This window comes from Amyelois transitella, chromosome 18 (assembly GCF_032362555.1).
Source record: "Amyelois transitella isolate CPQ chromosome 18, ilAmyTran1.1, whole genome shotgun sequence".
In the NCBI taxonomy this organism is placed as follows: Eukaryota; Metazoa; Arthropoda; class Insecta; order Lepidoptera; family Pyralidae; genus Amyelois; species Amyelois transitella.
This window is the reverse complement of record NC_083521.1, coordinates 5,318,262-5,340,762: the sequence shown is the minus strand read 5'-3', so window position 1 is coordinate 5,340,762 and position 22,501 is coordinate 5,318,262. Positions and strand designations below refer to the sequence as shown.

Sequence of the window (22,501 nt, the reverse complement as noted above, 5' to 3'; positions counted from 1 at the left end):
AAAACTGAAAATCAAAATACTACATATAAAAAAACGGTAAAAATATTTTGTCTGAATATTTAATATTTTGACTGAAATTTTTGTCTGTCTGACTGTATGATTAAGATTCAACTCGAAATTTACGCAGACGAAGTCGCGGGCAACAGCTAGTATAGTATATATCCTCTATATTCTTTCGTCCACATTTCTATTCTAGGTTTGGATAATTGTGAAGTTGACGTTCACCCAATGTTGTGAAACCAAGAGAAATGACAATTATTGAGGGATGTTGAAATGTTCCATAATAATAAAAAATATGTATTTAGAATTTTGGACCCCAGGCTCTCCAGTGACTATGGTACTAACGCCAGGGCGATAATGAATATGATGATTGTAAAGCATATTATAGTAGGGTAGGGGTTCTCAACAAATCATGTACATAATTGAAATTCGTAGAGTTTTTTGGTATTGGTACCTACGCCCTTATTACTGAATCTTTAATATTTTTTTAATTTAGAAGCAAGGATTTTCAATAAGTAATTCTTAATTATTTTTTTTTTCAATTTTATGATCAAAACAATAAAATTTCAACTATAATACTTTTTTGAATTAGAGAGAATTATAACCCATTCAGCTAGTGGCCTTTTAATTTTGTGACTATTTGTTCTACCTACACCGTAAAGGATACATTACTTACCTATATGAAAATGTATTTACAATTATCTAATTATTTGAGTTTTTTATTTTAGCGTATGCGATACTAATATCGTGTGGAGAACCGTTATTTCTATAGCGATATTCATAAATTGTTCTATTTTATTGTTATATACTATGGTCACCGAAGTTTATTTGCGGTATCTAATTCCTACATAGAAAGACGATCGACTTATTATTCCACCCATTTTAAGATGTTTAAAAAAGGCGATGAACAGAGTCTTGAAAATTAACAATTTATTTGCTAATGTAATCAGATATCACGCGATACGCCAGATAACGGGTTACTCCCGCGATAAATAAGGCGAATTTAACTAGGTAAATACCTGAAGTATAAACAGTTAAAAGTTTACATAATATTAATTAAATTGTTCTGTATGGTTTTACTGTTATTTATTGTTCAGTAATTATTTGCTGCAGTTGCTAAGCGCCATCGATTTTAACTGTAAGCAATATTTATTTACCTCAGTAATCATTTCAGTTACGGGCTTAACTAGTGATTGTGATAAATAAAGGGTTCTTGAATTCGTTGTAGAAGTCAAGTATGTATGAAAAGAGTAATGAGTGTGGAGAAAGCGGCAGTAGTCTAATGGGAAACAGGCGTGATGGTATGTATGTATGTACTTATTATTATACTATTATATTTCGATGATTAAATAAATTTGATATGTCACATGCGACCATTGTTCGATATTGGAATAGTAAGTTTACTTCGTCCTCCTCCTTTAGTCGATTGCTCACTGCTGAGCGTCGTGATGTGCCCGAACTGGTTTCCTCACGGTCTCTTTTCATCTACAGGTTTCTTCAGATCTTTTGCTAGGTATGTATAATGCATTAAATACCTTTGTCGAGATGGTATTTTATTGATTCGACGAGTGAGTATTGAAGACTATTAAATTTATGACATTTTTTGTTTTTAAGGATTAAGAAAAAAATACGTTCATAAAACTGATCTTCACCATTCGAGTTAAACAATCACATTCCTGTATATTTTTATTCAATCTTTCAGGCCAATTAACATCACAAAAATTCTTAAATTCATGTTTTCTAGAACCAAAGTGATTAAATCTTTGTCATAATCATAAAACTTTGTCAACTATAAGATCGTTAGTGCATTATAGCGTTCAAGATAGTGACTTGTGTGATATATGAGTCATTGAAATTATGTGTGAGCAAACACAAAATAACTAGGTATGAATCTTCAACGGTCATGCGTTGCTTATACATACATGTGTCTTAAGCTGTTTCACTGGTAAACAATGAATTATGTAGTAGTAAGATGCAAACTACGGTGAAGCAATATTTTGTATTCTTTTTTGTATTTTTCGAAATTGGTGGTTAAATCTTACTATTGGATAACCGTTTGTTTGGTTTTTGGTTTTAATTTATTATTTCCCGGATACCTGTCTACTTACTATGAAACGCGGTGTGGTTTCTAGCACGTTAGAATAGAACTACTCCATGAAGGGGCAACTCGATATATCTATTTGGAATGATAAAAAAATATAGTAACTAGGTAGGTACCTGTTTAGTAGTAAACTTCTTGCGGCTGAAATGATAAGCATGAGGTGGTGGATGATTTCCATCATACACAAAGTTTTTTTAAAATTTAAATCCTATCTCTTTGTAGGATTAAATATGAATACAAATTGAGAAAGCAGTATATGTAAATAGGTATCTACCAACCTACTTAATAATACAATACTTATGTATTATGAATGTGAAAGTGTGTTTGTGTACTTTATATTTTCCGAAATTGTGATAGCATGTAATTAATTGTATTTTTTCACGTCAAAACCACGCGGTCGCAATAAAATTTTGAATACAACCTACCTATAGTGTGGAGTATGGAGAAGGACGTAGGTACTTGCACGCGGCCAAAGCCGCGGGCATAAGCTAGTAGTACCAACAATATTAGGTAACTTTAATTTCTAAGCATTCAGGAAGTTTATAACAATTAGCTAGGTACCTACTTACATCTTGGCCTTATCATTAGTTATCACATACCTATCTACCACTGGATAACTTTGTATTGCGTCATTGTTTTATTTAGGAATCGGAGGTGCGAGTGTTGTGATCAGGCTAGATTTGCTTACCACTTCAGTCAGATGTCAAGTCATCGAAGGCAATACTGCGCAGAGTTCGGGGTAAACACACTCGTAAAACTTTTGATTTATTGTATTCTTATCGACGTTCTACTCGCAATGTCAGTTTACGATGAAAATAGGTACTGATTGAAGACGTTGTTTCATTGCAATTTGTTTCCAAGAAACCAATAAGCGTGAACAATCTTTGAACAAGTTCTGCGATGGATAACACCGATGCTTCATAATGCAGTTTTATTAATGGCGCATAGGTGTTACAGAAATAAACTTGAAAGCAGACAAAAAGTACTCTACAAGATATTGGAAATGCAACTTGTTTAAAAACTGCGGTTTGATACTTGTTCGCTGAGAGCTATTAGTGGGATCGGCTTGCGAGACGAGTCCACTCAGCAGGTAGCGCCGGGATAAAAACTCCACTCCAAACGGACGCAACGCAACCTAGATAACACATAAAACAGATCCTGCACATTTGTTGGAGCAATACCGACCTTATTCCCCATATCAGCCATGAATTAACCTCTGTCTCCAATCTCCGACTCATTACAATAAGAAGCCCTAATCACCCATTCACATCACACGTACGATAATATAAATAGTCCCTAACGTTCAATGAATGAACTTATAGCATGTAAATTCGTCGCTCAAATCGCGACAACAGCGTAGGCGTCGGGTTTGAATGAAAATAAACATGATATGGGGGCTCACCTCTCAATTTTTATATGATCCAGATTAGCGGTATGTCAAGGTACACAGTATGAATTTGTTTGGTATGTCACACAAAACTTGTTGGGATAGCACAAGAGGTCGCGACGCGGTAGAGCTGCAAGCCGACGCAGCAAACGTTCGGCGCTGACTGCGGGCTAGTCGGCGTAGGTGCGCCTGCGCCGCACACACACACACGCGCGTTCATTCAAATAAACCGGCGCGATGGTGGGGCGCACTTATGAATGGACGTAGTGCTCGTATAGATACCGCTGATAACGCTGTGCAAACATTATACAATATGATACCAGCCGAAACGACTCTGCTAGCTCAGACGGCGGTGTAGGCGAAATTGGAGACCGTTTCGAAATGCCCATAATGTTATTTAGAGTAACCCAGATAAATCAATGTTTACATCTCATTTGATGTGACACAAAAGCTAAACGGACACGTTTGCTTAATGATTCAGTCTAAAATACATAATGAGCAAAGGTGTTTTTCTCGGTTCTATCATTAAGCCAAATAGCTGAACGTGGCCATTCAGTCTTTTCAAGACTGTTGGCTCTGTCTACCCCGCAAGGGATATAGACGTGACCATATGTATGTATGTATGTATGTGTTTTACGAGTAACTTATAAGTAAGAAGTAGGACTCCCTCATCTTGCCTTTGTTGCTGTGGCCCCACCGCGCGCCTTGTCTGGACAAGCAATGCAACTAAGACGTGTATGCAACGGCACTGATTAGAATTTTTGCAGTTATATCTGGGGTTTATCTTTTGTGTTGTTTTGATTCATTTAAAATTTCGGTGTCAATTTACCTATAACGCCTTTAAAGTAAATTAAAGTACAAAGTTGTGCCAAAATGCAATAGCTAGGCCATAGGTTGGGCTCTGAAAGAGAGCTCTGTCAAACACCGTAAAATAAAAAAAGTTTAAATTAAACACATCCTGTATGCACGTTGAAACACTTTGTATATGTTAGGTCAGCATTTGTTTTGGGACAGTTATAGAAAGACCAATACATTGTTACAAGTTACAATGAACCCTAGGTCTAGAATTTTGTTTAACTATTCTACAGACTATAATAAATATCTACTTACCAGTTGTAATAATATTTTTATACGGCCCTTAACACACCTTTACTATTTGCCGTGGTATAAAAATAAAACATACTCCTACTAATATATTGCCGTATAAATGACCATCCACATTTTACAACGAAAATTTTAATCAGGATTGCAAAAAATTTGTGGTCAAAATATTTTTTGTGTGATTTCGGTGAAAAGGGCCAAATTGTGTACAAATCGATCCAGTGATTTTTAGTATTTAAAAAATATTTTAAAATTATTACACCGTTTTTGATTAAATTTTGTATGAATATTTTACCTAATTCATTAACCAGGCTACCTATTTCTATCTTCATTTCTGGATATTATCTAAGTAAGTGCCTTATAATTATAAAAGAGGATCAAAGGGCTCGTTACTTCTAAATTCAAACCAATTATGTATAAAATAATACTTTTATTTATAAAGTTTTTATATATACGCAGCAACAATATAGCACTTATGGATTATTAATTACAGATAACATTTAATATAAATAAGTATGTTATTTCTTAACATTCCTTTATGAAAGTCCTTTGAGAAAACTTGCCAACTTGTGACTTTTGTAGTCTGATCGCAGTTGTACGAAGTTGAGTAGAATGGATCGGTCTAACTCCGCCTGTATAAGTAAAGAATTACAAATTATTGTTTTTTTTATTTTAAATACTGGTTATGTAGTATTATTTGCCAATAGGCAATGACAACTAATAAGTTGTCATATGAAAAAAGCGCTTTACGCATAAATACGTTTAATTGGTATAATGACTACTGACCAAAGTGTCACCCTCGCAGACCTGCTGCAAGTTCTCTGGCTTCACCAGCAGAAGGTTGCACAGCGCATGTAGGGCATCAAACAGCGCTTGGGCCGGGGGCGGGGCGGCTCGTGCTCCGTGGCCGCACGCCGCCGAACGGTAGGTCTTCACGTCGCAAATTGCTATCATCGCTCCTGTGTATAATGAAATAAATGGGAGGAATAATGAAAATTGTTTTTATTGATGCCTGCGACACAAGTGCATAGACCTTACATCCTTTTGAATATGATATGGAGTGCTCCTATTTTAATCTGCCGGAAACCATAGGGCTTATAATAAATAATATAACAAGTTTTTGTGTTTTTCTTCTGACGTGTTTCTCAGGAATCGACAAAACCACCTACTTTTTCTTATGCCTCGTCACTTGAATGGACGCATCGGTTAAAGGCTATGAAACGACAACAAATACATTTACCTATATCGACCTATCCAATTATCGATAATGATTTTTATCACAAAGGTCTATTCTATATCTTATTAACAAACATACAAAAATACAAATCTTTTCTCTATATTAATAGTGTGGATGTATAAGAGCACTGACCTGCGGAGTTGAACTGGTAATTCTGAAGATGTTCATACAGCACTCGATGCAATCTGACCGCTAGTTCGAGGGTGACGGCGTTCAAGTTGTCGCCTTCAAGTCCTGAATGGATTTTGTCGCTCACTGAGTTCAGGTAAGGCACCACGGCCAAGCATGCCTGTAAATAATGTTGTTGTTTAAATATTTTTGTATTAATTAGTTGGCGCCACTGTTAATTAAGATGCTTAAACTGAATTCCATCTGACATTAACTAATATTTTAACTGAAAAATTTGTTAACATTAATGTGTGTATGTAAACTATTATATGTAAGTGTATTAATTAACTAATTATACATATTTAAATTATTATTTCTTTTACAGTTATCGCACCATCCATACTTCCATCTCAGTTTCGTCTAAAGGCTCGACTGGCAGAGAATGCCTCATGGCGTTAAGTTCACCTGTTGTACGTTTCAAATGCTTAATATTTAAATATTTAAATAAATAAAACAACAATTATGAAACTTCGCAAACTACAAATAAAATTTTCTACACATAAGTACCTAAACAGTACTGTGCTTTAGATGGTCGGTGAATACGTTACATTAGATGCACTACCTTGATAACAATTATTAGTTTTATTGCTAACTTATCGTTGAAAACTTCAGGAGTTGTATGTACGAGTATGAAAGATTTTAAAGTTTTTAATTTAAGATAAAAAAATTATGTTACAGCGACTCACCGAGCATAGATAAACCCTGCGCGGTTTCCACGGTTCGGTTGCTATATTTTGTATGTGTTTAAAATACAAATACATATTATATTGAATAAATGATTTAAAAATATGTATCAGGGTATTATGAGGAGATCCAAGTTATTACGGATAGACGGTGTTTTGCTTACCGGCGATGCTATCGTATCGATGTCTCCCTCTGGCTTGAAATCTGTCTTTTTCTGTTCCGTCTGGAGATGCAGCTTGACCCATCCCACTACAGCTGATATAGCTCGTTCGAGACCCGCATCCAGCTTGTTCTCAAGCTGTTCTATTATCGCGTTCTTTTTTTGAACGCATTCATTTTGCTTTGAGGTCGAGCTACAATACATACATATGATAAAATAGTAACTTATCGATGTCTGTGCTAGAAAGATATTGGCAAAAAAAACTATATACGACTAGCAGAAGCAAAAAAATTTGATTTTCAGAATTTCTGTCTGTCTTTTTGTCTGTAGGGTGTACTCGCAAAACGCAAAAAGTATTTATAGTAAAAAAAAAGAAAGTACATAAGTTATAAGGTAGTTTAGTTAGTTGTTAGAAAGATAAAATCTTACCTCATGCACGGCAGTACACACTCCTGAAAGTGCTCACCAAACATCTTTACAATTTGATTCACTTGCTTCACTATATCGAAGAAGTAAATCTATAAAAGAAAAAAATCTAATTTAATTAATTGATCTCCCGAAGTTTTCACATTCACATACATTTACGCATTAATCCCTTACGGGGAAGACAAAGCAAAAGTTAACATTACGAAGCAAGGCCACTTTTACTGGAATCTGATGTCTTTTCATGACATACATACACACTTATAATCACGTGTATATCCCTTGCGGCCAACAATCATGAAAATATTGAAAGGCCCTCGTCAGCTGTATTAATGATTAATGATAGAATTGACATTCAAATAGTGACAAGTTACTAGCCAATCGCCTAAAAGAAAAATCCCAAGTTTATTGGTCTATCCGTGTTCAGTGCAACCTCATTGATACGTATAAAATTATAAAAAAGCATAATGACAATATAATTTGAAAATATCTTGATTTTTGGTTGTCATATTATGTACTTAAAAAAGATGGTTTGTTAGATCAATTATTATATATTTTCGAGTTCATTACAAAGATCCTAGTTTTATTTAGTGCTTTAACATTTGGTCCTATCGCGTCGGATTACTTTGTAGCAATATTGAAAAGACAAATATAGCGAGTACTGCGTTTTCATATTGCTATAGAAAATTGCATGTACATAGTTCCGGTGTAAATAAGTAGTTATATTGCCCAACGCAAAGTCCACAATGCAGTCTATTATTCGATTACAAAAAGATATTTTGTCGCGTATAATAAACGCTCATAATAAATTTAAGAACACAACTGAAGAGATGTTGACTGAATATTTTTTAGAAACGAGATTGCATTGTTTAGAAGAATATTGGAAACAATTTACAGAAAAACATCAAAACTTATGTATGGATTATGATAAGTTAGATCAAAGTTCATATGTACAAGAGGATGTGTATTCGAAATGTGAAGACGAGTATATAGAATATAAATGTCAATTAAAGGAATCCCTCAGACAATTAAATGAGAAAAATATAAATAGCAATCAAAGATGTAATCCCGCTTCATCAGTTAAGTTGCCAAGAATTACTATTCCAAAATTTTCAGGCGAGTACACGGAATGGACATCATTTCGGGAGTTGTTTCTGTCCATGATTCACAAAAATGATAACCTGAATTGTGTTCAAAAATTACACTATTTGAAAGCTCACCTTTGCGGTGAAGCTGAACAATTAGTCAGACATGTGCCTATTACTGCTGAAAACTATAGCCACTGCTGGACTACGTTAGAATCACGTTACAACAATAAAAGGTATTTATGTAACTGTATTTTGCAGAGATTATTCAACCAGCGAAATCTTACGATCGAGTCTTCGGCTGGAATCAAAGAAATTACCAATAATACATCTGATTGTTTAGCTGCGTTGAGTAACTTAGGTGTTAACATAAGCACATGGGATAGTATTATTATTTTTCTAGTGAGTTCAAAGCTCGACCCTGAGACAAAAAAGCAATGGGAGCTTCATTCTGTAGCTGACAATCGAACTGAATTGCCTACGTTCAAACAATTTCAAGAATTTTTGACAAGTCGATTTACGGCGCTGGAGTTTATTCAACCATTTGATACGTCAGAACAAAGCACAGATAGCGTGAAGTTAAGCAATGTAAATAGTATGAAAACATTCCATGTATTTAGGATGTTTTGCGAATTTTGTGGTGAAAGTCACAAACTTTGTTTTTGTAAAAAGTTCGCTCAAGAGTCCTATGAAATACGTCATAATTTTGTAAATAGTAGAAATATGTGCTATAATTGTTTAGGGGGAAACCATTGTTTAACTCAATGCAGAGTAACTTTTAATTGTAAGATATGTAAAAAAAGACATCATACTCTTCTTCACCCCCCTGAGACCTCATGTGTAAATGCCACAACATGTAAAACTACAACTAATTCTAATGATATTGCACCTCCTTTCATTAGCGATGTTAGACATGTGGCTGAAGACGTACTATTAGCTACTGCTCAAGTGCATGTAGAGTCGAATTCCGGTAACTATCACGTAGTACGAAGTTTAATAGATCAGGGTTCTCAAGTATCGTTTATTTCAGAAAAAGCAGTTGATATATTACAACTACGTAAGGAACCTACAAAACGCGTTATAGTGGGTCTAGGAGGTGATCAAAAAACGATGGTTTCTGATTACCAGGTACAGTTAAAAATTCAATCACGGCTTAATCCGAAAACAGAAATTTATGTAAAGGCTTTTGTTTTGAAGCAAATCACATCATATATTCCTAATAAAAAATTACGACCGTTTAATTGGCCCGAACTAAATTATATTGCTCTTGCGGATCCCATGTATTCAGTCCCCAATAATATTGACTTGCTTCTCGGTGCAGATGTGATGAGCGAAATAGTACAAGAAGGCATTTTGAGAGGCCCACCTGGAGCGCCTGTAGCGCAGTGTACGAAGTTAGGTTGGCTTTTATTTGGTCCAATTGGATAGCAACATAATATTGTTTTAATTTAAATATGAAAATAATCACTGTTATAGAAGTTCATGGTTTTGTTAACTTAGTATTATGTTGTACCTATATAATTAAGTTTTAAGTTATTACTCGTGTGTTCTAGTTCAAAAATAATGCATAACTTCAGTTGTTTATTGCATTTAAAGCAATTATTATTATTTTAAGTTTTGTTTAAATAGGTAAGTGTTTGATATTTGTGGCATCCCCTCATGGCGGGCGGTAGTAGAAGGACCTGCAACGAGGTCCTTGGCGGGCGGTATGTTCAGTGCAACCTCATTGATACGTATAAAATTATAAAAAAGCATAATGACAATATAATTTGAAAATATCTTGATTTTTGGTTGTCATATTATGTACTTAAAAAAGATGGTTTGTTAGATCAATTATTATATATTTTCGAGTTCATTACAAAGATCCTAGTTTTATTTAGTGCTTTAACAATCCGACTATGTAAACTCGCCTTTTACGACATCCATGGGAAAGGAGTGGTCCTATTCTAAAGTGCCGGGAACCACACAATTTAGTTACAGGCAGGCGAAAATGCGGGCATCGTCAAAGTTTTTTTATAATCTGTAGGTGTCTGCATAAATGTTAAATTAATAAAACTTATTGAGACCTGAGGTGGCGACTTGCTCTCCGCGATAGGGATAGACTGCAACCCTAGGTCCAAAGCGTAATCCACGTGCTCTATCATCAGATGCTGGATCAGCACCTCCAACAGACCCACTGTTGTTCCGTGCAGTTCGTTGCTCGTGCATAACTGTAAAACGTTAATGTTCTTCAAAACCATGTGTCAAAATGCGATACTTTTCTAGTAATAAAATAAAAAATAATAATATTTTTTTGGTAAATACATATGTTATTTACAATAAAGTATTTACAAACAAACAAACTAATAATACCCGAGAAAGAAATAGCCTAGAATTGATGTAATTCCATTCCATCTTTTTATCATACAGGAGAATATTTTAGCCTTGCAAAGCTTGTTGCAAAGCTCTGTGTCGATTTAAAAGAAAAGTGTCTTAAGCCTATTATAGTTTAGACGTAAAACTACACTTACTTTTAACTTTGGACTATATCTCAGATTATAATCAGACATAAAATGAAGTTAATATCTCTTGCGGGATAGACATAGCCAACAGTCGTGAAAAGACTGATAGGCCACATTCAGCTATTTGGCTGAATGATAGAATTGTGATTAAAAAAGTGACAGATTGCTGGCTAGCTATTATTATCATGCGTGCAGGCATAAAATACTTACAGTTTTACACCTTAGGAACGACGTCTTGGCATCAGCAAGCATTTTTTCCACCAATCTCTCGCTGAGGAAAGTTTCTCCGCCATAGTTCTCTATTTGAGCTATGTTTATATTGGCCCTGGTCCCGATCACTGCTTGCAAATCACGGCGAAGCTCTTGGAAGCTATAAAAGAGAAAGTTATTATTAGAATAAGGAACGACTGTGGGTTTTGCTAGTTAGCATCGTCTTCCTGGTGATAGCCTCAGTTGTATCGTCACTATCCCTATATTGTTTGTCAGGTTTTTAACCATCGACGCAATAATAAAATAGTCTGTTTATGTACAAGTGTGTGTGTGTGCTCACTGAAAGAGAATACCGATGACTAAATTAAGCGTTAAAATAAGTTTAAAAATAAGCTTGATATTTTCGACAAGAATATATAGAATAATATGTAGGTACTTAGGTTACTTACATATAAACATTACAAATTTAAAATAAAAACCCAGACACAAATTAACGTTCTCTTTAAAAAGTAAAAATAATAAAAAAAACTCTACCATAAAGTACCTTAACATGTATTTAGTAATAATTTAAATATACGTCGCTCCCGCTAAAACGGCGTTGACCAGGGCTTCACGTCGGAGGTCACCGATTTTGGTGTTGCCATCCGCGATAACATTATAAAAGCATAATTCTTACCCGCCACCCTGAATCTGCTTCTTAACGTGTTGTTTCTCAGCATAATATACATTGAGGGCGTTCGATAGAGCTGCTTTCAGCCGCCTGTTTTCGAGCGCTGGATAACCATCATTGGCTCCCGCCATAGCACCGTTTACTAAGGCTTCGCGTCGGAGGTCGCCGGTTGTGGTATTGCCGTCCGCGGAAACTAAGCCGGCGGCAACTAATTCGTCGCAAACGCGTTGGGTGCTAGAAAAAGTAAAATATTATATATTTTTTTAATAATACTAGTAGTAGTACTAGTGTAGTCACACAGATTAAGCTCAATTGCTTTTTAATTTTTGTGTCAAATCGGGAACCCATTTGCAGAGAATTTTGACCAAATTCTCAGTGAGTCACATCAACGTCAAAATTCAATTCTATTCACTTTAAGTAAAAAATCTAATTAACACATATTTTGTTATTAAAATGAGAAGTTACACTCTGGAGAGTAGCCCGGGGTATACTTTTGTCCATGGCTACGGGATTCGATAAGTCAGGTTATTACACGAAGTGATTCTCATCTGTCCTCCACATTTCTTGCAGGGCAACATTACAAATCATATACCAACCTTGTGTACATATCGTACAAGTTCCTCAAATACTTGTCAACATCATTCTTATCAGCAAGTTTGGTCTGTATGTATTTCTGCAGTTTCAGATGGAAAATGTTCAGCACAAACTTGCTCATCACTTGCTCAGGGTTGGGGAAAACACTGCTTATGATGTTGTAGTTCTTCTTGCATAATGGTAAAACTGCTGAGAATATGTCTTTCCCGAGAAGACTGTTCTGTAGATAAGAAATAAATTTCTTTGTTTTTTATTTTAGTTGGTATTAAGTATTAAATGTATGAATAATCAAAACGAAAGAGTTTTAATACAGGAGTAATTCAGTCAGGATATGCAACAATGCATTCTTTTCAGTAGTAGATTAACGTTAAAAGTGACAACTACAAGGCAATAAGGGTAATGCCTAAGGCAGGTTTGATAACATTCTTAAAAATATCAACTGCATTTTCTTTTCATCAAAGTATTCTCAACTCAATTTTAACTTACCATTTGACTAGTCTCAATAAAGGCATCAACACACTGCGAATAGCCTTTGAAGTTTGTCATGATACTGGCTATTTCCTTCATTTTATTCAAGTTGCCTTGGTTCTGAGCCTTCACAAACTCATCAATAAGGTTCCTCTCAATCTCGTCATACTTTGTTTCAATCTTCTTCCTGGCCACCTCGAATTTGTCTGGGGGCAGTTCCTGAGCGATGGTGTGAAGTTTTTGAATGACATCTGCAGCTTCATTTAGCTGAAAAAATATCAAGGTGCTAATATATTAACAAAATATTGTCAAGTTATTTCAGAAATCTCTTTCATAGCAGTAAAATACTAGATAAAGTGCAGAAGGTAAAACCAAAAAAAAAATCTGTTATGCTACTTTTCTATTCATCACTTATAAAATAATTATTTAATTTAATTTTTTTATTATTGATTGATTTCAATTTACTCACTTTGCTGGCATCATTGAACAAGTCTGAGATCACAGGGCCAGGGCTCAGGAAGTGTGCCAGGTGTGACAGGAGGTCTTTGGCGGCCGCGGCTCTAGCGCGCGGAGCCCGAGCCGCGCCGAGCTTCTCGCCGACATCGAGCGCTCGCCCCCCACAGCGAGACATACGCTCGTCCAATGTTCTGAACACGTCTACACAGTGCTGTAAGACAAATTTGTTAGTATTTTTGAATACTATTTACCTTGTTCTCTTTCTGTTAATTGTCCCAACAGTTTAATTTTCTTTTTTTAAATTTTAAATAAAATTATTTCTAGAAGAAAAAGTAAACAATTAGTTACATGCCAGAGTAAGTTAAATTGAACATTTACCGAACAGAACATTCTACCTGGTGTGCCATGTGAATATTGGGTATTTAAAAATACTTTAGCATAAATACTGTATTATACTAGTGATCTGCCCTGGCTTCGTATGGATACATAAAAATATACCTCTCAAATCACTCTATCTATTTAAAAAAACTGTAAAGATCTAAGTATACATATGTACAGACACAGCAAGGGACTTTGCTTTAAACTATGTAGTGATATTACTTACTGTATGTTGATCCATGATATCTGCTAGTTTATTGCTGTATATTTTTTCTTGTTCCTGCACTTCCTGTTCCAGTCTAGTACATTTCCTCTCCTGTCTTTCTTGTAATACCTTAAATAGTAAAAAGGATACTTAATGCTATCTATAAAATAAAGATAAGCTTATATGACACAGGTTTTTCATGATGGGTAATTTGGTAAGTAAACTGGTAATTTTATTACCAGGTACCTAATTTGGTCAAGGGTCAAGAGTACCCGAAACCGCCAAGCTTGCATGAAGAGATTTATAAATGAGGATGAAGCGAAGGAAGTGTACAGAGATCGTGGCAAGTGGAAAGAGGTAGTCTTTGCCTACCCCTCCTGGAAAGAGGCATGATTTTATGTATGTATGTAATTTGCTAAGTTAAGAACCAATTGCATTCCTGCTGGAGGATAATGGTCTTAGAAAAACTCAAAACGCAATCTGACTAAACATAGCAGGTTTCTCAAGTTCAAATTAATACATTTTCTGCCCACTTACCTTAAGGTCTTGAATAGCCTGAGTAAATATGTCATGAATCATCTCAGGATCAAACTGGTCATCTTTATGTGTAGACTCCTGCATGCTGCGCCGGACCATCCTCTCTACAAATTCGTCAGGATCAAATGGATCCTGAAATATATTTGTTACTTTAAATCATTTTTAAAATGTTAGAATAGAGTGTTAGTACTGTGTCAAAAGGACCTGATAATGTCGTGTCTTAAATAAAACTTTAATACATTTAATCTTACACTGGGTTTTAAAATCATATTTTATTATTCATTATTAGACATGAAACTACCTAGATACTATGCAATGGAACAAGTGAGATAGAAGCTTATCACAATTTTATAGACTAAAACTAGCAGTAAATAAGAATGTTTATTTATTTGAAGCAGTCGCCGACCACAAAATAATACTAACACCATATTAAACTGATACTAACCTGTTCCAATTCTTTCATATATTGGTTCATCATCTTGCTTTATGGGTTTTAAATTTATAATTTTATTAAACAAATTATAGATGTAAAACTTGTGCAAAACAAAATACGCCCCGTTGTTTGATTGAACTTGACACTTCTGTGACTTTGGCATTGACATTTGAAAGTTTTTTCATTGTATTATTTTAAAATTTGTCTTTCGATACAAGTACGTAACGTTTTAAAATGCGGTTATATACTTAAACGACATCATAAATGTAACCAAACCATGTTACCATGAAAAGTGTCTAGAAGAAGTAGAAGTACATAGTCAAAGCATGAAGAGAGTCATGAATGTGGAAAACGAAAGTAGGGATCGTTATAAGTGAAAAGATGTAATATCTCCCTACCCCTCCGTTCTGTTCCTTGAAAGGGATGCAAGCCTTAAGGTTATGTGTTATTATAGTTTGTAGCATTTTGAAAATATAAATTTATTAGATCCACATAACTTAAATTTTATTTATTGAAATGTAAAATTACGTGAAAATATTCCTGCAAAGTAAGTCTAGTAATTAATGGAAATGAATAAATTTGTTTTGGCTTTATTTTCGTGGTTCCCGGCACAAGTACAAAAAATAATAGGACCACTCCATCCCTTTCCCATGGATGTCATAAAAGGCGACTAAGGGATAGGCTTACAAACGTGGGATTCTTTTTTTAGGCGATGGGCTAGCAACCTGCCACTATTTGGATCTCAATTCTATCATTAAGCCAAATAGCTGAACCTGGCCGAAAATCTCCACTGGAACGATGCTTTTCGCAAAAGCTAGGAAGGAAAAAATACTTAAATGCAGCTTGATTACATAAGTACCTACTTACTTAACATTTAGTAGGTACTTCTTATGGTAGGGTTGTAGGGTTATAGAGACTACTGCAGTAATAATCTTATTATTAAAGACTCCTTCTTTGCAATTAATACAGGCATGTCAAAGAAATTGTTTTAAATTTTAGAAACAAAAGAAAAAAACTTCATCCATGTAGCGGATACGTCTTTTCGGAAGATTTATTACTAGTGGTAGCGTTTTTAATATCCAAATTCTTTGTGATGTCGTAATATTTTGACAAAATCTTGTGCGTGATATTAACTATTTATATTTATTGTTTTGCTCTCTTACATGAGAGTTGAGTGGAACACTTGTATCAAACGAAGAGATAATATTTTGACAGGAGGACGACTGAACGTTGGGCATATCGTTTGTATGATTGAGATGTCCAATGTATCCTAAACGGGTTAGGATAAAGACGATAGAGCTCCATGGCTGAGCGCCTCAGCCCTCGAAGCTCCGAGGTTAACGCCTTGGAACAGCGAGGCTATCTTATAGGCAAAAAAATCGGGCAAGGGTCGTATGCGACCGTCCACCTCGCCGAGTACTGCGATGCGTCGAGCCCTAAGCGGATGCACCTCGCGTGCAAAATATTCGACAAGGAAAAGGCCCCTCGAGATTTTTTAGAGAAGTTTTTTCCTCGTGAACTCGACATTTTAACTAAAATCGAGAACCCGCACCTCATTCAAGTGCATAGTATTTTGCAAAGGGGACCGAGAGTATTCATCTTCATGCGCTATGCTGATAACGGTGACCTTTTAGATTTTATTAAACGGAATGGTGTAGTGCCCGAAAATCAAGCCAAGCTTTGGTTTAGACAAATGGCTAGCGGCCTACAATATCTGCACAGCAAGAACATAGCGCACCGAGATCTTAAATGCGAGAATATTTTGCTATCAAGACGTTTTAATGTAAAGCTGGCTGATTTCGGTTTCGCAAGATTTTGTACCGATGGGGATAACCGTCGAGTACTAAGCCAGACATACTGTGGCTCTGCTGCATATGCGGCCCCAGAAGTAGTTAGCGGAACACCTTACAACCCAAAACTGGCTGACGTTTGGTCTTTAGGTATCATCTTGTTTATAATGTTGAATGCATCAATGCCGTTCGACGATTCTAATTTGCGCAAATTGTTGAAAGATCAGATGTCGCGCAACTGGGTGTTTCGTTCCAGAATTCGTGACACGGTGTCCGCAGCGGCTAAGTCAATCGTGCGGCACATTCTTGAGCCGGACATAACATTGAGACTGACTCTCGATCGGGTGCTATCACACGAGTGGACTCGACCTCGTAAAGATAAGAGTGCTAGTTTGATGGGCCGGCAGGTGCAGTCGGCGCCCTCCGCTCAACCGCACGCTGGCAGCAAGCGTGAGCACGACGAGGCGGGCACGTCGGCCGGCGCGCGCGTTTCTGGCGACCACCGCGAAACTGAGCGCGAACGCCACGACGACATCAACCTGCGCTCCCATGATTAACTGCCGATACAGTTTTAAGGATAATTAATTCTACGAAAAAAGTGGCAATATCTTATATTTTTTCGACCTTCAAAAATCGAAAATTTTGTATACTATTTTTATTGTACTTTGTTTTACAATTGACGACTTAACCTTTTGTTAAGCGCCAATAGTGAAAATAAAGATTTTGTATAAAATTTATAACTGGTTTTATTCATATCTGCAATAAGTTAAAGCCAAAAATTGGCTAGATTCTGCTTTCTTTTATTAGGTACTTGATATAATAATATCAGTATTACGTAATGGCATTGAATAGCCAAGAACCCCGAAAGGCGTGTCAGTAAACGGGAATACCACGGCAAGTGATAATATATGTGTATGAGGATCATAATTAATTATTACGTTTGAAACTGCATTCACATATTCAACTCTCATATACGTGTATCTTTTTTCCAATCCTTCAACGTTGGGCTGAAAAACAAGGGAATATCCATTGGTTAGATCAGCAATGCCTATAACACAAATAGCCAAGTCTGAAAGTACCTACCCTAAAAATAACTACTACTTATACTTTCACGCAAAACCGTGTGGAAGGGGCCAGTAAGCGTTATTACTGGGCATTGGAAGGGTTTTTATTAATTTATGGATTTAGAAGTACCGAATGAACTACTCACTCTACACTACTTCTACATTCGCCAGAGGGGACCACAAGCAATGCTGCCTTAAAACCCTCACACACTATCCACATCGAAATTATTAATAAAGAGAAAAGATTTGAATGTTTGTTATGAATAAACTTAAAACTATTGAACTAATTTAGACTGATATAGAATAGACCTTCTGGAGTGATACTTTAGTTCTTTATTGTTCTGAAATTTCGCACGGGAGCGAAGCCGAATAAACACTTGACAGACCGAAAATACTCATAATATTTTTTCAGCATGGCCGTTTTGATACTTACTGTTATATTTAAAAGGAAATGACTATTTAACTGTGGTATTGTACCAACGTGTCTAAATGATGTTTGCTCTCCTGGGACATGTGCTCCTTTAAAATAATAACAATATTTTAGTTTATGCTGTGTGGTATCTTTCTCATGGATGTCGTAAAAGGCGACTTTTCTTGTATCATAGCGATGGGCTAGGTACAAGAAAATCAGATTAAAAAAGAATCACAACAAAAAAAAATAACCTGTCACTATTTCAATCTTAATACCACCTACCGTCCTTAGGTAAGCCATATAAGACCTGACAAGCTATATCCAGCTAAAGTCATGTGACTATTGGATCTTTCTATCCCGGAAGAGATGAAGAAATTATGTTAATGTATTTAGATTAGCAATTTATTTATTTATTGTTCAAGATAGTTTATTTCGTATAGGTAATCTTACCATATTCGTAAGTTTGTATACTAAACGCTGATTCGTGTACTTCTGTTTGTACTAAAATATTTATAGTAAAAACTGCGAAGGTAATTGTCTTTTTAAATAATGGCCAAAACATTCCGAAAAGTCAGCAGCTTAGGCTAATAATTGCAGAAAAATCAATTCCGCCTAGAAAAGATAGTAGATAGGTACTAGGTAGTTGATAAATGAAAATAAAATTAACTCCATGAAATTACTCTGATTAAGTAAGCACGGAGGAATAGCTATACCTACTACATTATCTGATACCTAATTCATTAGAATCAGTAAGTATGTTTATTCAACAACAATTTCACTAAAATTCTAGCGACTCTATAAGACAATCCGACACACTATTCATAAATTATTATTAACAGACTTGACCCTCGGTAATATCTAGTCGTAGTAATCGAAATGATCCATGTTTCTATATCATTAACGTATAATAGTAAGTATAATAAATAATAGTAGTAAGTAGTACTTATAATAGTACCTAAGAATTATGCCGTGATGTACTCCGGCGGCTCCACCCGCATTAGAGAAAAATGCTGTCAATTTCCGTTCCCTTGGGAATTTCGGAAATTCTATATCCTAAATTTTAAATTTGAATCAGCTCTTTGAGATGTGTGTTTGTATGTTTAGTCAACCTGTCAGTCAGTGTCGTTTTTATAAAGGTAAGTACTTACTTATTTTGAACGTCTAGGAAAGATTTGGAGGGACAGGAGGACTATCAAGAAGACGAAGGTCGGATTAATGAAATGTCTTGTCTTTTCAATTTTCCTCTATAGTGCCGAAACTGGGTCTCTGAGTCTGCAGGATCGCCATAAAATCGACGCATTAGAGATGTGGTGCTGGAGACGCCTTCTAAAGATCCCGTGGACGGCGTTTCGCACCAATGTTTCCATCCTCAAAGGGCTTCAATATTGAAGTTCTTTGGTCATATTTCCCGAAATGAGAACTCGATGGAGAGAGCCATCCAACTAAAGTCTTGTGACTATTGGATCTGTCTACCTCGTAAGGGATGAAGATATTATGTTTATGTATGTAGATAAACAAACATTTTATTTACTTACTGTTTTCGATAGTTTATTTTGTTGTAGATCTTACCTACTTTAACTATCCCAACTAACTCATATTACTTAGGAGATATAAATGCAAAAGTAAATTTATTTGTTTGTTATCTCTTAACGTGTAAAATACTGAATTAATCTTTTTAAAATACCTACCACATAGGTATAAATTATGAGTCTGGAGAAGGAAATAGGGTACCTACAATCTATAGTTCCCGTGGGATTTGCGAAAAACCTGTTCTTTTCTGGGTGGCGATAAATTCGTCGCTTTTTGAACATACATACCTACATACATATAACCACGTCTATATCCCCTATCTTGATTCAAATAGTGACAGGTTGCTAGTCTGTCGCCTTAAAGAAGAATCCCAAGTTTGTAAGCCTTTCCCTTAGTCGCCTTTTACGATATCCATGGGAAAGAGGTGGAGTGGTCCTATTCTTTTTCTAATGTTTTCGGCATTTTGAAGGTGGTGCTTATGTCGTCGCTTAATTGTACATGGCGTTAAATACGTCGCTTTTTGTAGATCGCGCTAAATACAAGCGTGGGGAGCTGTGAGTAAAACTTTTGCATTTATAATTAGTTGCATGGGCTTTAGATTAAGTAGGTAAAAGTAGGTATTGCTACATGCTACAATAAAATAACATGTTATGTATATGGAAATAATTTTATTCTATTAAGTAGGTACCTACATATTTGTATTTGTAACGATCTTCAGGTCTTCAATATTGCGCCAAAGCTCTGCGTGATATAACGCAGCAGTTTCTACTTCCATTTCGGCCGCTGCAACTGAAGTTTGTTGGGGTAATATGGAAAATTTATCTTATAGAACGGTGAAGGTAGTTAGGAATATCGAACTAGATATACATAAAAAGTAATTACTTAGCTGACATATCAACGCACAGCTCGAACCGCTGGGTCGAGCGATTTGAAATTTGGCATGGAGGTAGGTTGATAGTGAAGGCAAAAGCAAATAAATTAAATAGTTTTTCTGTACTTAATATGTGTGTAAAAATAATAAAATTGATATTAAAACAATTGCCATATTACAAAATTTGATTCGTAATATTTATATTCTTTTGATATGGCAACTTATTGCCGAAAACAGGAAACAGTTAATGTTTTGATTTAATACCTACCTAAGTTAATTACCTATTGAGAAATATAATTGTACAACAAAATTCATATGATAATTACATTAGAATAAATAAAACTCTTAATAGGTACTTATATTAATAATGTATCATGACAGCAAATAATACATAAACTTACTTCGTAGTTTTTTTGCTGTGTCCAAGTTTTTTTTCAAACAAGCTAAATGTGTTTCAATTTCATGTTGCAAATTATTGTAAAACTCATCTGAGTTAATATCAATATTGTCAAGGGTATTAATAATGTTTTTATCGCCATTCATTTTCTAATAGCTTTTCGATTACCTATGTCTATGTTCTTGAACAAGTTCTTGCCTTTTGTCTGAAATTTGAACAACGATCATAAATTTACCTATCCTCTACCAACACATACCATGCTCACTACACTACAACAAAAGAACAAACAAGCTACTTATACCTAGCTAGCTACCTGCCACAGATATTATTAAAATAGCTGCCTGCTAGACTACACTTAATTCGAATTCCTCCAACATTCGCAAAGAACATTTATATTCCAAGTTTAAAATATCGCGCTGATTGGAAATCATGACTGTCATAGACAACGTGCTATTAATTAAGCACAAAGATTTTAGCAAAAAAAGATATGGATAGGACTTCTCATCATATAGTTCATACAAAAAAAAAATAAGCTGAACTTTAAATAACCAATCAATCTTTATTTTTTTGAGCGGTAGCTATCAAAAAGTAAACACATATTCAAAAGTGCTCCATTTAGTTCATAAATAATATATTTTTATTTATTAATACAATTTATCTACTTTATGATAAAATTTACTTTGATTCGTATCTTGCCGGACTATTTTCAAAAGCACTTAGCACTTCGGACACATAACTATCATTACTATGGACTTTCCATTCTGTGCAGGGTCATGAGCGAAATTAAGAACATGTTTGCTGCTTTAATGTCTTCTTTTGAAGAGGCTCTTGAAAGTCAGAGCTTCCAGGACCAAACCGCTGTCCTTGCCAGTTGCACTCCATTAAAAACTAGGGCTCTATCCAGGTTCAGCCAGCAATTGGAGTTGGTATTTTGTTTTGGTTGCCTTTTTTATAGATAATGTAACTTCCTTGTTTTATTTTCACTTTGTAAGGTAGACTGTATTATTTGTAATTTGTGTGCCACCAATAATTATTTATCTTGTACATATTCTTCTAAATCCAATGACTGTTTTGTAATTTGTAATATGTATTTATTGTTTATGTGCGATAAGGAGTATACAAACAAACCAGTCATCATTTCTCATTTATCTCTTTCTCAATCAAAAAGTAATACCTACTTTATAACATAATAAAAAAAAAAGACCTTATTGTGTTTGTAAGTATGAAATTAGAATATTTTATTTATTGTGGTTTTATCACTACCAGCTCCTTTTTACACGTCAGTGAGTACAACATTGCTGACTATTAATTTTGACACTGGTTAAATTGATGAGACGGGTATTTCTTAGACAATAATTTATAATAAGAAATATCTGCACCTATATAAATAAACGAACGTTGATAATGCTTATGTCCCCTGATCGAAACACTTTATAGGGGTTAATGCGAATTTTACTCGATCAAATGCGTCAATTAAGTAAAGTTGTGTATGAGCTTAAAATTAGTTCATTTATGTACTGAAAAACAGAAAGAACATTATTTAAAAATGGTGTTATATGTAAATGATGACATCGACCGACTTAAGCAATGTCGGCACACTATGCCCAGATACTAAGATGATGTATCAATATCATGATCT

The 22,501-nt window shown here is 35.1% G+C and overlaps 3 protein-coding genes across 3 annotated transcripts in view; 1 reads left to right on the top strand and 2 right to left on the bottom strand.

The window, feature by feature from the left end:
* Window positions 1-3,676, bottom strand: part of LOC106130070 (ETS-like protein pointed) — a 125,029-nt gene extending 121,353 nt beyond the window's left edge. The window contains exon 1 of the mRNA XM_013328832.2: window positions 3,504-3,676. The gene's annotated coding sequence lies outside the window, so the exon portion shown is untranslated. The remainder of the gene's footprint in view (window positions 1-3,503) is intronic.
* A 1,347-nt stretch (window positions 3,677-5,023) lies between these two features.
* Window positions 5,024-14,944, bottom strand: LOC106130059 (exocyst complex component 5). The gene is made up of 14 exons (XM_013328821.2): window positions 14,811-14,944; window positions 14,366-14,497; window positions 13,850-13,957; window positions 13,259-13,456; window positions 12,808-13,056; window positions 12,324-12,541; window positions 11,734-11,961; window positions 11,058-11,217; window positions 10,413-10,556; window positions 7,268-7,356; window positions 6,842-7,031; window positions 5,959-6,115; window positions 5,376-5,548; window positions 5,024-5,221 (listed from the first exon to the last, which is right to left on the bottom strand). The coding sequence occupies exons 1-14, from the start codon at window positions 14,841-14,843 to the stop codon at window positions 5,126-5,128; spliced, it is 2,175 nt and encodes a 724-aa protein (XP_013184275.1). The 5' UTR covers window positions 14,844-14,944; the 3' UTR covers window positions 5,024-5,125.
* Window positions 14,945-15,867: 923 nt separating this feature from the next.
* Window positions 15,868-17,145, top strand: LOC106143532 (testis-specific serine/threonine-protein kinase 3). Its single transcript, XM_013345652.2, has one exon. It carries the CDS (start codon window positions 16,102-16,104, stop codon window positions 17,143-17,145), a length of 1,044 nt encoding a protein of 347 aa, XP_013201106.1. The 5' UTR covers window positions 15,868-16,101.
* Window positions 17,146-22,501: the final 5,356 nt, after the last annotated feature.

Excerpts from the sequence above, each read along its gene's own strand:
- LOC106130059 (XM_013328821.2), bottom strand. The coding sequence starts at position 14,843 with ATGATGAACCAATATATGAAAGAATTGGAACAG. Across the intron at positions 10,557-11,057 it reads CGTTCCTAAGGTGTAAAACT|TTATGCACGAGCAACGAACT; the intron begins GTAAGTATTTTA and ends AACGTTTTACAG. Across the intron at positions 5,222-5,375 it reads TCTGCGAGGGTGACACTTTG|GCGGAGTTAGACCGATCCAT; the intron begins GTCAGTAGTCAT and ends TTACTTATACAG.
- LOC106143532 (XM_013345652.2), top strand. The coding sequence starts at position 16,102 with ATGGCTGAGCGCCTCAGCCCTCGAAGCTCCGAGGTTAACGCCTTGGAA.